Source organism: Telopea speciosissima, chromosome 9 (assembly GCF_018873765.1).
Source record: "Telopea speciosissima isolate NSW1024214 ecotype Mountain lineage chromosome 9, Tspe_v1, whole genome shotgun sequence".
Classification (NCBI taxonomy): domain Eukaryota; kingdom Viridiplantae; phylum Streptophyta; class Magnoliopsida; order Proteales; family Proteaceae; genus Telopea; species Telopea speciosissima.
Genome location: NC_057924.1, coordinates 24,505,528 through 24,520,622, shown reverse-complemented (window position 1 = coordinate 24,520,622; position 15,095 = coordinate 24,505,528). Strand labels below are relative to the sequence as shown.

Genomic DNA, 15,095 nt, shown 5'->3' with positions numbered 1-15,095 from the left:
GGAAATCAGGCATTTTATCAGCTGCTCCATTCTCCACAGTCAAAGCCTTGTAATTGTTGTGTAGAAAAAGGGAAGGAAAGGAAAATGAAGGAAAGAGAGAGAGAGAAGGCGGGGAGGGGGAGTTAATTTAGCATACTATTACCATAAATAAAATTTGAAACCCATGCCTGTTAGATCTCATTAGAACTTTGTGCTTACTAATTCAAATCAAGAAGAAAAGAAGGAAGCAAGTGACATGTGATTATGGTTTAAGGGACGGCATCTAGTATAGGGCAGTAAAATTACAATACAAAATGTCAATCAGATATTGCTATTTAAATTAAAACTCAAAAGGTTGAGGATCAAAATAGGAGATGCCTCTTTATTAAGTGGAGAAAATGGGACATCTCAAATTTATTATTGAAATGATGTTGAAATCTTTTGAATCTAATCTTCCCAACAATTATGTGTTGAGCTCAGTTTCAGATAGGTATTGCTCACAGGAGCAATGAACTGTCCAATGGAATAAAATGTGAAGCAAAGATTAAAAGAAAGGGTAAGAAAGAGGATTATATGGCCAGAACTATGTCAAAAGATCCATCTCATGGCATTATACCTATTATACTTCTTTATTTTATGATACTGCTAGTGGACAATAGATCCATAGCAGAGTTAGATGATGTAATTAAGTTGAAATTTATAAATTCATGTGTTTACATTTACATAAGTCTCATGATAAATGCATTTTGATACCATATTCTAATCAGTTTTATCTTTCCAAATATTTTTCCATTATAATCATTATACTCTATTTTTTTCATATACTTTTTGTTTGTCCATGGTCGTTGGGAATTAATCTCTTAACAGGAAACCCAAAAAATTAGCATTTTTTAATATGGATGTTGGTTTGTCTTCTTTTTTTTTTTTTTTTTTTTTTTTGCTAAAGTAGATGTGAAACAAAGGTGTAATTTTGCTTTTATTTCTTTACCATGGTAGACATTAGGTTGAATAGTTTTTATGGAGGACTCACATGTAGAGGGAGATGGTGACTCAGAGGAGGAACTTATTATTAACATTGCAACCTCAATAGGAACTTATTATTGACATTAATATGGTGTTATGTTATCTAAGAAGTAAATAGAAGTAGCAATTTATGTGCTTGTTGTCCAGGTACTCTATGAAGTCTTGGGTTCTTCCTATTAACCAATTGTAACTTTGATTTCATGCATAGGACTGAATGCATAGAGATAGGAGTTTCCCTTTTTTTATCACATGTAGTCAAACCATAGAATCTCCAAATAGATAGGTTCTCGGAGTTTACAACTGTATCAACCCCCAGTTGTTTCTTTAGTGTGCTAAACATCACAAACCCCAGCATAACAATAATGTTCATGTCGACAAACAAAGCTAATAATTAATTCAAGTTAGACTAGAGAACAATGAGAACTCAAAGTTCAGCCACTAAGAAATGTATGCAACTAGAAACAGTATAAACTTAGAGCTAAGAGAGAAAAACTCAAAAAAAATAATTCAAGTTATGTAAATACCTCCTCCGCAAGGGAGTGGAGGGAAAAAAATAATGAGATCAATATGAATGTGTGTGAGCATGAAAATCATGAATCTCAATCGATTAAGAATAACAAACAAAAATCAAACTATCATAGCAAGAAGTCCGAAAATAGAAACTTATTTATTTTTGATATAGTACAACAAGGAGCTTGATATAAAATAAAAGGAATGTTGCATGGACAGCAAGGAGATCTGATTTGGAGTAGCTGCTACTATAAAAAATAATAATAAAAATAAAAAAGAGTTCTAATTTCAGCTAGAACCCTAGACCCTATCTCTTTGGAGATTCTATGGTTTGACTACATATGATCAAAAAGAGAAACTCCTATCTCTATGCATTCAGTCCTATACGTGAAATCAAAGTTGCAATTGGTTAATAGGAAGAACTTAAGACTTCATGGAGTACCTGGACAGCAAGCATATAAATTGCTACTTCTATTTACTTCTTAGATAACATAACACTATATTAATGTCAATAATAAGTTCCTACTGAGGTTGCAATGTCAATAATAAGTTCCTCCTCTGAGTCACCATTTCCCTCTACATGTGAGTCCTCCATAAAAACCATTCAACCTAATGTCTACCATGGTAAAAAAAAAATAAAAGCAAAATTACACCATTGTCTCACATCTTAAAAAAAAAAAGACAATCCAATATCCACATTAAAAAATGCTAATTTTTTGGGTTTCCTGTTAAGAGATTAACTCCCAACAACCATGGACAAATAAAAGGTACAAGAAAAAAACAAAGTGTAATGATTATAATGAGAAAATATTTGGAAAGATAAAACTGATTAGAGTATGGTATCAAAATACATTTATCATGAGACTTATGTAAATTTAAACACATGAATTTGCAAATTTCAACCTAACTACATCATCTAACTCTAATATGGATCTATTGTCCACTAGCATTATCATAAAATAAAGTAAGTATAATAGGTATAATGCCATGAGATGGATCTTTTGACATAGTTTTGGCCATATTATCCTCTTTCTTTCTATTTCTCTTAATCTTTGCTTCACATGTTATTCCATTGAACAGTTCATTGCTCTTGTGAGTAACACCTACCTGAAACTGAGCTCAACAGATAATTGTTGGAAAAATTAGATTCAAAAGATTTTAACATCATTTCAATAATAAATATTTGAGATGTCTCATTTTCTCCACTTAATAAAGAGGCATCTCCTATTTTGATCCTCAACCTTTTGAGTTTTAATTTAAATAGCAACATCTGGTTGATATTTTGGTTTGTAATTTTACAATCCTATACCAGATGTCGTCCCTTAAACCATGATCACATGTCACTTTCTTCCTTCTTTTTCTCTTGATTTGAATTAGTAAGCACAAAGTTCTAATGAGATCTAATATGCATGAGTTTCAAATTTTATGGTAATAGTATGTTAAATTAACTCCCCCTCCCCCACCCCCCTCTCTTCCCTTCCCTTCCCTTCCCTTCCCTTCCCTTGCCTTCCCTTTTTCTACACAACAATTACAAGGTTTGGGTTGTAGAGAATGGAGCAGTTGATAAAATGTCTAATTTTCTATGTCATTTTGCAGTGCACTACCAGGCATATGGAAGAATGGTTCTAAGGTTATACATCCCAAGCTACAATTAAAAATATACAATTCCAAACCAGTGATGACAAGAGGACGTCAAGCAGGATAGGATATAAAGTTAGTGGGCAAGGGGTTGAGAGATGCTCAACACCAACTTGAGTTTCAAAACCATAGTGGGTGCAATACAGTAGTAGTATCAATAAGCAAATAATAAGTGCATCTAGAGCTAATCTAAAAAATGAATATAAAGCATTAGGAAACCATTGACATTAAAAATTGTGCATATCTTTTGATGTCTGCTCTTTCACCACAAAAAAAAAAAGAAGTAACAGAAGCATTTCATAAAAAAAGAGATAGGAAACTCAGTCTCAATTGATGATTATTAGAAAAACACTGATATCAAAAGAAGAGGACAAAGAGATAGCCTGAGTGGAACGAGAATGCTCTGTCTTTAAGATAGTATTTGCACCCTATTATTGCACTGGGTTGTAGTAAATCTGCCTCCCAAGATAAAACAGGTTGGACTGATTACTGATTTGCAGAGACAGTAATCACTTGAAACTATCAGAGAATTGAGAATTCGTTAATGCCTGACTGACTGAAATCGTCCCACATAAATTGAATGATTTGGGCTATCCATTTCACCTCTATCTATAGTGGTGGATGTATCCCTTCAAGATACCTCATAGAATGGGTGTGTCCATTGACATGAGTAGATAGGATTACAAGATTCTAATCTAAGCACCTATATGTAAGTGTCTCTTGAAGATACCCCATGGTGTAGGTGTGTCTCTTGGATCAATGGATTAGATTAAAATATTCAAATCCAAGTGCTATGAATGCACTTATACAAATGGATATGTTTCTTTGAAGATACATGTCCCTTAGCCAAAAAACCAGGCCAACATTGAACCAAAGAATGACCCAAAATCATCCACACAATTATTGAAAAAATTCCAACAATGATTTTATTGAAATCACATCAATTTAATAAAAGAAGTCCATCAATCAGAATATCAAATGTTTGTTAACTATCAGCAATGGAGTATACATTTCTGAAACAAAACGTAGCAATAATCCTAATTAAGGGGGGAAAAAAGAAAGAAAAGAAGCAATGAAAGATGAGACGCTTCCGTCTTTCTATTGATACAGATGAGGAATGTCCTAAAAACAATTCCCACCCACCATGAAGACCTCTCTACCACAGGACGAAAATTCCTCTTTATACAAAATGGTTAGATATAATCATACAACATAGCACAAGAAAGAACAATGACATCTGAGAGGGTTCATTGTGGGAGATGAAATGAGTTGCAAGAAAAAGAAAAAAAAAACCTAGGCTAGGGGTATGAGCGAAGGATGCGAAGAAAAAGAAGAAAATTAACAAATGAGGAGGGAGGATAATTGAAGCAAGAATCCCTAACTTTTATCTGGATAATTGAAGCAACAGGTTGTGATTCCCTGATGAATACCGATGAAGTAGAGTTGCAAACGAAAAGGCAGAGATCGAGCTTTCGAGCAGAAAAAGCTGTGCAAACGTAGAGATCGAGCTCCGAGCAGAGAAAGATGAGCAAACTAGAGACCAAGCTTCAGCTTGAGAGTCTCTCAGTGTTAGGTATTAATTTTACTTCTGATTTTGGTTGGGAAATGAAAAGGAAAATATCACCCTAAACGTAAGACTTTATTTCCCTGATAAACAAACACCTAAAACTATCTCCCTTGGGAAAAAAATTTAACTTTACATAAAAAATTTGCATTCCCCTTGCAACCAAACAAAGCCATATATTTATTTGTTTTTTAAATAAATTATTAAGAAAGAGCCTTAATAAGTGCAAATTAGTAAAGTAAGTTGGATTATAAATTTTTAAAAGAAATTTACATTGAATTTAGATCAATTTTTTACAATCAACCAGACAACTTAGGTAAATATATTTCACTTCACTTCCGTTACAACTAAACAACTTAAAAGGGAAAAAAAAATTCCCTTCCCTTCCCTTCCCTTCCCTTTCCCATTTCCCTTGCAACCAAACGTAGCCTACATGGCTGAGTTTTGGACGCCGGACTTCTCCTAAGAGATGGCTTATTCTATTCCATCTGATTTCAATGTTAATATCTATATATGGTATGGTTTTCTGGTTGATGTAAAAGGGTTACGTTAAAAGGGAATGTTATATGCAATTTCCTCTAAATCTAGGGTAGTCACGTGCGTGCCATGACAGACATGGAAGTACTTTTGCCAATAAATGGTATTTCATCACCCAAGTCCTCCACCTAAAAACTTTGCCATGGGAGAGACTAAAAAACCCAGGATGATGATCCTCTAAGGAAGAAAGCATCGATCAGAGCCATGGGAGTTGAGGTCGTAGGGGAAATTTATCTCCTCCAGTTCTCTGCCCGGCCCAATTCTCCAGTTCCTCTAATAAGGGGGTGGTGGACCCCACTCGAGCAGAATGTTCGGGTAAGGGTAGGATGATCATTCCAACCCCCCTTGTTAGAGGAACTGGGGAACTAGGCCGTGTAGGGAACTGGAAGAGATAAAGATCCGGTCGCAGGTGGATCCCCCGTATTTTTTATGCAGCTAGCAATGGCCATCGATTGCCACGACTTGCATACTGCACTAAAACAATTAATGAAAGCCCACCAAGTCTAACTTGCTACTGATCATCATGATATGCTCTGGAAGTGCCATTACTGTAATATTCTTGACACCATGGCAATAATCAATGGTGTGCTTCAACCACTTTCTATTGAAATCGTATGTCGATAAGCACCTGGGATCAAGAGTAATAGTATTGCAATCATCGGGAAGGGAAGCCATGCTAACTTGCATATATATATATATATATATATATATATATATATATATATATATAACCGAACTTATAAGTTAATCGGTTTCAAACCTGAGATCTAGGACCATAGTCCGGTTCCGGTTCCTATTCGGTTTCAAGTAGTTCAAATTTTTTTTTTTAAAAAAAAAATTTCCTAACACATACTACATATTTTCAATAATAATAAAACCTAATATTCTTTTTTTTTTTGATAAACTAATAACACTAATATCAATCACATGAGATATGCAACCCACCATCAATTTTTTTTTTCTTTCTCAAATCACAAACCTCTCTTGTTTTATATTCAATTACTACGGAGGAACGACACCATCCTCATAAGGTATGTTTTAAGTTAGTATTCCCAAATAGACTTTTAAATTAACAATGAAATCTCTAATAAAATAGTATACATGACAGGAGGTACTAGTCCAAATTGAGCTATCATGACCTTTTAAGTCTAAAGAATTATATAATATATAGGATGAGGATGTGGATTTGTATCGATTCTACCAGTTATGGTTCCAACAGTTCCTAATTGGTCTATCCTAATTGGTCTGTAAATATTAAAACCGTTGAAAGACCAATAACATTATCGATTGATCCAGAACCTAACCAATAACTTAATCGATAGATCCAATCCCGATTCCCATTCCTAGCAGATCGGTTTTGATCCAATTCCCAGTTTAATCCAAAATTGACACCTTTATGGCAGGGAATATTTTCTTGATCGGGGTAACCTCAGAGCAAGATAGGTGGGCTGGGGCATATCTTCTACCACATAGAAGATGTAATGATTCTGACCATTAGACAAATTAGGAAATGTTTTAAATTTGCAACCTATCAAATTTTATCCCTACCAGACGGGAATAAATCAAAAACTACACACCAAAGACTGGATCTCCTGGACGTACCAACAGATGAGCATTCATCTCAGGACCAGTCACATTTTAATTTTGTTTCCATAAAATCCGGAGCAGAGCAAGATAGAACTGAAGCACCAAAATCCACCCTTAAGAACGTGCTCTCTCCCTCACTAGGGCAGAAACCCACAGAGTTATATTTTTTTAAGGAACCCAAAGAGTTATATTTTTTGAAGGAAATGTGGGGAGCATAACGATCTTCAATGTTCAACAGTTTAGTCTCACAAAGGAAGACCAAATTAGGCTGCTCTAGAGAAATATGACGTCTAAGCATGTAAAGGGCAAGCAAAACAGTAGTAGAGGAACACAAGCAACCAGAGATGCTAAAACAGTAGAGGAACACAAAGCGAAAAATTATTCAAGGAAAAATAACAACACCAAAACCTTAGACCTATCTCTGACACAAGCACGTTCAGCAAGCTTTCTATGTCTAATTAATCTCGGAAGGAAAAACTTCTCATTATAAAAGAGGCATTAACCAGGTTGATGAAGACCAAAACAGCACAGATTCCCCAATCATACAAAACTTTGTTCGCAGTTTAAACCCAAACACTAACTAGACAACATGACCTCAACAAGGTAAACCATGTAGGCAGACTATCAGATCCCTAAATTCATGAACTGTGTTTAAGCATTCCCATCAAAATAAATACTGGCTAGAAAAGATCTCGTGTTTAATTGCTGGATTGGCGCAGCTCTGGGCGGACAAAATCGGCATCCGCTGTCACTGATATATCGACAGAAGGCCTCAGTTGGGCACAGACGTCAACAGCTTCATGCACCGGGTCTGATAGAAAGTTGCTAATGAGGTCTCTGTTGATGGGAGCACCCTTGTCTATTGCTACCAAAGTCTGCTGGGTCAGAATGTAATCAAACCGTGGAGCCCACTTCCTAGATCCCAATCGAGCAGTCGTGGAACAGTTATCGACCATGAACGAGACTCCTCTTGCATGCATGAAAGGGTTCAGAGAATCCACAGCCTCAATCAGACTTTCGTTGATGATCTCTGAGTATGAGTGCCCCTTTTTCCTCAATATCTCAATCTGGAAGATCAGCAATTAAACCGTAAAACGTCAGTCACAAAACATGCAAGGCGAAGGTACCTACAGTATGTTTTATCATCAACACCACCTATAAGCATCTAAAATGAACAACTCGAAAACGGTAAGGACCTCATACCTGAGCCATCATTAATGCCACATAGACTCCAGCTGTGAAAGGATGCAAAGGACCCAAGTCACCTTTTGGTCGTGCAGCTCGTACGCGCTCACCGACTTTCCACATTCGCGTTTGATCGATTTTGCCCATTGGGAATGCTGGTAGACCTTCCTTTTCCTGTGAGGCAAAGTAATAATAGGAACAACTCAACACTTCAATCAAATATACTTGGCTTTAAACAAATGATATTAAGATAATTACAAATAACAGACGAATATATAAACTTCAGGGCAACATAAAATAAATGGCAAAAGATTCTTACTATAAATTACAACATTTTAACCTTCAACCAAATTCTGATAAGCATAAGAGATACTTACATAAAATCGACTCCCAGCCAACACAACACTCCGGATTTCACTCCCACTGGCTACATCTTCGTAGCACTCATACAAGATATCCATACAAGGATAAAATGAAGCACTGTAGGCAGCCTCAAATTCCTTTTTACCATCCTCTGACAATGAGTTGTAAACAGCCACCATACCCTGTCAAAAGATAAAAGAAAAAAAAATCCATTTATTGCACATTCCCAAAAAACAGTAACAGCAAGGAGAGAGAACAAACATGAGTTTTGGAGCCCAAAGGCAAGAATGAAACCTTTGTTGAGATGGTCTTTGATATTATTCCTGTGACGCACTCAACAGTGTTTTTGTAAGCAAGATCTTCAGTCATTCCATTTTCGGTGTACTTTCTAAACAAGGCCTCCACAATTCCATGGACGGCACCAAGTAAAATGCCTATAGATGAAACAGGCAGTCAGAAGGAGATAGTATAGTATGTGAACCATGAACTGTGGAGACAGGATACCAATGATCTCACCTCGTTCCCCAAAAATATCGCTCTTATATTCTTGTTCTAGAGTAGTAACAAATGTAAAAGGAGAGCCAAGGGCAACTGACCATCCTAAAGCAACATCTGTAGCCCTACCATCAACGTCCTGCACAACAGCAAGCATTGAATAGACTACAAAATCTGGTTTGGTAAACAATGATTGAGTAACATAACTACTATATGTATACAGGAAAGTACACTGAAAGCTCAAGTGACTGAGAAGAGAGAAACCTGATGGACACCAAAACTTGAATTGATCCCAGCACCATTTATCTCTTTGCCTTGAACATAAAGTCTCCTTACAGAAGGGCCCATTCCCTTGGGGCATACAGCAACTACACTGATATTCTTAGGGAAATCAATACCGAGCGACTGCAGATGTCCAAGAAGAAATCCATGGGAAAGTCCTAGTATGCTGTTTGGTTTCATGTGGGAGAATATTTTCTCATAATTATCTGCCTGCAAAACCATCATGTAACTTCAGAACCACTACAAGCTGAACATTTTTCAAAATTTAAAACCAGAAATGGAATTACATCACATACAGTCCGAGGAAAAATAAATAATTAACATACAACTCATGATACATTACACTGCGATCACCACTGAATCACTGACACATCTTAGTTGTACTGGACCTAAACGACTAGAAGCATCAGAAATGGAAAAGGGTTGAAGTAATTGACTAAAATGCTTGTTAAGTATTGAAAAAGTTTGATCTCTATTGTGTATGATATGCCGGACGTCACTCAAAGGATTTACTCTGACAAGAAAGGTCTTTCTGGTAAACTCCTTTGAAGTATCGAGTACATGATAAGTCAAGCCAAGCAATCATTGTTCACCTTCAAGCGACAACAATCTATATCCAAGCGTGTTCATTTAGAAGACACCTTGTGTCGAAGAATTTTGGAGAGCTCACGTGATTTGGAAGCTGACAGTCTACATCTTCAACAAACTTCGACAACATTATGGTTGTGAAGACTAGAATTAGGTTTCTAGACTTCAAATTTTCATTTATATGCTTATTTCTTAGAATCCCAAGTTGTATCGATTCGTCCATGACAGTGACAGACATTGTTACCAATGGTTTAACCAGACCTCAAAAACTATACCAAAGGCTTAATCCGTACCCAAACCTGACAAACTGTGTTAACCCTGACTTTTCTATAGTGGTCCTTGATCTTGAAATTAGAATGTTTAATTATAATTTTGATCAAGTCAAAGAGGCCTAGAAAACATATGTATATCATTATGTGTGATGGCCTAGTCTCGCAACTAAAGTTGAGCCAAAAAATTGGACAAATTCAAGGCTATTTTAGGCACGCAAAAGAAGCCTATGGTCAACCCCAGAATGGCGGAGGTGAACCGCACGATGCAGAAGAACCATGACAAAGAGTTGTGTCTCGAACCCAGTGGTCAAGGTTGACCGCGAAATCGCATGGCAAACCACGCATGACAGGTGAGGTTAACCATAGTATGAAAAGGTCGACCGTGTGAGAGCATATATTCTTAAATATAGAAGTATATCTTATAATGGCTCCCTCACCGAGGTCAAACATGACCTTCAAATGTTGACTGCAACAGTCTCAACGGCTCTAAATTTGTCCGTTGTGTCTAAAGCCTATAAATAGAGGTTTAAATCTTGGATTTACAACGATGATCAAAAAGGTTAAAAATTGTAGTCTTTCAAGAGACCCAAAAAAAGAGAGTTTTTGAGAGAAAAGCAAATCCATTCCTGAGAAGGTCACTGATGTGCTAAAATTGAGTATCCAAAGGCCATTGTCATGGGAATAAAGTAAGTGTTCTTCATTTGTATATCTACCCTAGATTTGAGGGCGTTTATTGTTCGAGCTTCATTTTCTTATTTACCTATAAAAAGGTGCTGTAATTGTGAATTGAAAATTTCAATCACTCACTTAGTGAAAGTGTGAAGGACTGATCCTTCGAGATAGGGTTGGGTTGAGTTGTGAACCCGTAAAAACAACTCCGTTAAGGGATTTGAGTGTGAACCTCGTGAAAAAACATTTGGGTCAGTTGTGAACCCGCGAAAATGTGTAAGGTTTTATTTGCACCATTGGAAGACCAATACAGTTTGTTGAAATCCAAGTGCAGGAGTTTGCTTGACTAGGCCTAGGAAACCAAACCACTCTAAAGACTGTGTCTTCTACTCTTCTTTGCGTTTGCATTGTTATTTTCATTAATCTATTTGTTCCTTGAGTGATAAACGGAAAAGAACGAAAAAACTGGCAACATCATCGAAATTCAATTTACCCCACTTGGGTTGTTACATATACGGTCCAACACCTGCATTTTCAATGTTAATGCCCTTGCTAGAGCGCAGGAAAGAGAGCAAGATACCCTTTCATTGCTTGCTCTCAAAACAAGCAACAATTGAAACCATTGTGTGTGATGTATAGTTTCAGATTGCAAGCTAATGAACTCCAGTCTGCAAGCTAATCAGCTTGTCTTATTTATTTTATTTTTGGGCGCAGGGGGGGGGGGGGGATAGATGAGAGAATAGCATATAACCTTTTCAAACTATTTGCCCCCCAAATGGATTACTGTCTTGCTTTTTGCATTTTGAATAGAAGGACTACTGACATTTTAAGGTAAAAGAATTTGAGATTAACCTAGAAGCTAGAATAGGCACATCAAAGAAACAATTAAATAAAACATTAAAAAAAACCTTATAGAAACTATGAGGAACAAAAAAAAAAAAAAAAAAAGAGGTGCACAATCTGCCAACCTGTGCTGCGTCAGAAATCAATAGTAACACAAGATCACTGCCTGAGATGGTTTCCCATATATCACCTAGAGTTCCATTCTCTTCAGCAAATCCAGCAGCCCGAGCTTCGGCAAAAGAACGGGAACCTTTCCTCAGTCCAACCTGTATAACACCAGGAAATAAACCACCAAAACAAACCTTAGAGAGTCCAAGGCTGGTCATACAAAATCAATACATGAACAGATAAAAACCTGTAAACAATTCTAAAGGCAACAAAATTACTGGAAAGCAGAGAAGATTACCTTCACCACTATGTTAGACTTTACTACAGCAAGAGAATCCCTCAAGTTCTGAGCCTGAGCAGGCCCCTGGATAGAATATAAAGAGATGTTAATTGCTTAAAAATGTTGACTGCATATTGGATCGTCTCTAGATGAGACATCAAAACTAGCAAAACATAGCATAAATTAGAAATGAAGATGGAAAAGACAGAGGATATCAAAGCAGAGAACAGAATAATCCAGCCTGCACACAAGTCAGATAAGAAAACAAGCTCACGGTAAAGAATGAATGTCATGCACGGTAGTAGAGCTTCCTAACAGAGTTGCAGCATAAAAAGAGAAGAAGGAAACAGAATCACTAACAAAGAGGGAAACAACAGAAGGCTCTAACGTCAACACAAGACGATCCAAGTAAAAAAATAAATATTGAGAATCGATTAAAACAAAAAATCATGTAATCGAATATTTAAAGATAAAAAGAACAACCAAAATCATGTTGGATATGAATCAAGGAACAATAATTCACCTGAGAACCCCACCCAATGACACCAATTTGCTTAATGCCCTTGAATGCATCAGGCAGCAAAGGGAATAAATCCCTCCCACCTCTAACAATATACTGCAAAAAAAAGACCATGATTTACAAATTAAACCGAAGAAATGCAAATAAGCACTGGAATAAACAGGAGAAAAGGAAAAAAAAAAAAAAAAGGGGGGGGGGGGGGGGGTTTACCTCGTCATGACCAGCAAGCGTAATCTTCTCCTTCTTAAACACGGAGGTCTCAAAATCAAGAGTTGTAGAAGGTTTAATCAAAGGCATGGACACCATACGAGCTCCATAGGCAGATCCTCCGGTCGAGGAGGAGCTATTGCTTGTGGAGACACGAGCTAAGAGAGGTTTTAAGGTCTTAGAAGCCGATGAGAGAAAACCCAACCTGAGACTTGGGGTGGTGGAGGCTGCCTTCAAGGCTTTAGATGAAGAGGAAGAAGGAGAAGCCACAGTGTGGGAGAAAGAAGTTGCAGCCGCCATTACGGACAACACAAGAGCTCCAAACCTGTAAGCGATTGGAGAGAGAGGAAGAGAGGGAGTGAGATGAAGCGAGTGGCGATGACAGCTTATAAGGAGAAGAGATGGTATCTTGTCCGCTGATTTTTTTCGTTGATTCTCTACCCGAACCCGAGACCGACACCGAACCCGAACTCGAACTCGAAACTGAACCCGAGTCCCTCATTCTTCTTGCCTCTTGGCTCTTATCTTCCTGAAAAGATAAGTGAAGGCCTAAGATCCGCATGACTCATACCAATTCCCTGGGCCATGATGAGGCATTTAAGTCACGGTGTGACCATTGAATTGGAACTTGAGACACTTTTTTTTTTGGGTTAAACACGCATACTTCCCTAAGTGGACCAAATATGACACATGCACTACTAATTTTTTGACAATTCTACCTGGACCCCCCAAAATTTCAGTATACATCCCTACTTTACAACATAAGGTCATTTCAGTCCATTCCGTTAATTTTAAACGGAAACTGCTAAAAACTTTTTTTTGTTGACCAAACTAACCCTTCATCTTACCACTCTTATATGTTGAAAACACCTTATTGCCCTCACATATTTGTTCATAAGTGAAAAGACTATTTTGCCCTACCCTACTTGTATTAAAACCCAACCAAACCAATATGACCGTTGCATACCTAGTTGGAGAGAGAAACCAAAAACGAAGAGTGCAGGAGCTCCATGACGATTTTCTTCTCTGGCAAACACTTCTTGCTCCGGCAACGACCACCTGTCCAGGTAACTTCTCTGTTTCTTCTCTGTATCTTCTCTGCTCCTCCTTCTCTGTTCCTCCTTCTTCGCTGCTCCTTCTCTGCTTCTTTTTCTTCTCTTCTCCTTCTCTGTTTCTTCTCTGCTCCTTCTCTACTCCTTCTCTGCTCCTCCTTCTCTGTTCCTTCTTCTTCGCTGCTCCTTCTCTGCTTCTTTTTCTTCTCTTCTCCTTCTCTGTTTCTTCTCTGCTCCTTCTCTACTCCTTCTCTGCTCCTTCTCTGCTTCTTTTGCTTTTCTGCTTCTTCTTCTTCTCTGCTTCTTCAACTGCTAAGCTTGGTACATTGCGATCTGCTGGTCCACATTGCATAAGAAGCCCATTACCCCCATCTCATGCCCTCCTCCCATGCTACTTCACTTGTTAAGATCATTGATTTTCTTCATGTACAAAGTTAAGAAATAAATGACATATGAGATAGTAATTAAACATGGAATGAAAATGCTGTAAACATAAGTAATACCTCCATCTTTGTGGGACCCATAGTAATCACCAGTCATCCTCGTCAGACGAACTGGTCTTGCTTCCTCCAAGATGTTCGAACTCTAATAAGAGGAAGCCACAATAATAGTTTTCTTTGATGATATGGTCTAGCCGTGGATTTTGAAGAGTGTTTTGTAGATCCCATGCTGGAATAGAGTAAGCATGCAAGGACTATAGTTGGGCTACCATTATTCAGTTGGCACATGTGGAGCATCTGGTTCATCCATTCTTTGGAATGGTCATTTCAATTTTTGATCAGGTGATACTCTAAAACAGATAACACTTCAAAGGAGGGGGTATATTAGACAGTGCGGTAAAAGTTAGGGTGGAGAAGGAGAGAAGGGGGCCTATAGAACACAAGGTTAATGAACGAATTTAGATGAGAGTTGAAGTGGGGAGTAAGGAATGTTAACCAATATGTCGGAGATCCAAAGTAAGAGAGGAAAGTGCCAAAATGTTGCTAGTTTGGTTGGACAAGGCCTTCGGTGAGGCGGCTAAGGTAGTTGTAAGTATCATTAATATGAAATCCAATGGTGATCCTAAAGACTGATAGAAAATGCCAAAATAGGCAGAGATATTTCTTTTCAAAGATAAACTCTTTATCAATGATATAGGGGGTAAGGAATGGGAAGTCTGGGTGGCAATGGAGGAAGTCATATTGGATTCCATTTTTGCGGATAACTAAACCTAGGAGTTGATGGAAGGTAGTGAGACTATGACTTACAATGGCTTTGGTGGCAATGGTATTGTTGACATCGGCCGGTAGGAAGCGGTAGAGTGTGCAATAAGAAGTTGGAGAATTAGAGGATGATGGTCCTGACGGGGTAAGGGGAAAAACCATTGCTTCTAAGTTGATCCCTTTTGATCTAC

At 37.5% G+C, this 15,095-nt stretch overlaps 1 protein-coding gene across 1 annotated transcript; it reads right to left on the bottom strand.

Moving 5' to 3' along the window:
* Positions 1-7,328: 7,328 nt before the first annotated feature.
* LOC122640029 (ketol-acid reductoisomerase, chloroplastic-like) lies at positions 7,329-12,965 on the bottom strand. Its single transcript, XM_043833123.1, has 10 exons — positions 12,654-12,965; positions 12,447-12,539; positions 11,942-12,007; positions 11,661-11,801; positions 9,146-9,373; positions 8,903-9,020; positions 8,681-8,820; positions 8,401-8,568; positions 8,042-8,197; positions 7,329-7,905 (listed from the first exon to the last, which is right to left on the bottom strand). Exons 1-10 carry the CDS (start codon positions 12,948-12,950, stop codon positions 7,537-7,539), a joined length of 1,776 nt encoding a protein of 591 aa, XP_043689058.1. The 5' UTR covers positions 12,951-12,965; the 3' UTR covers positions 7,329-7,536.
* Between the last annotated feature and the right edge of the window lie 2,130 nt (positions 12,966-15,095).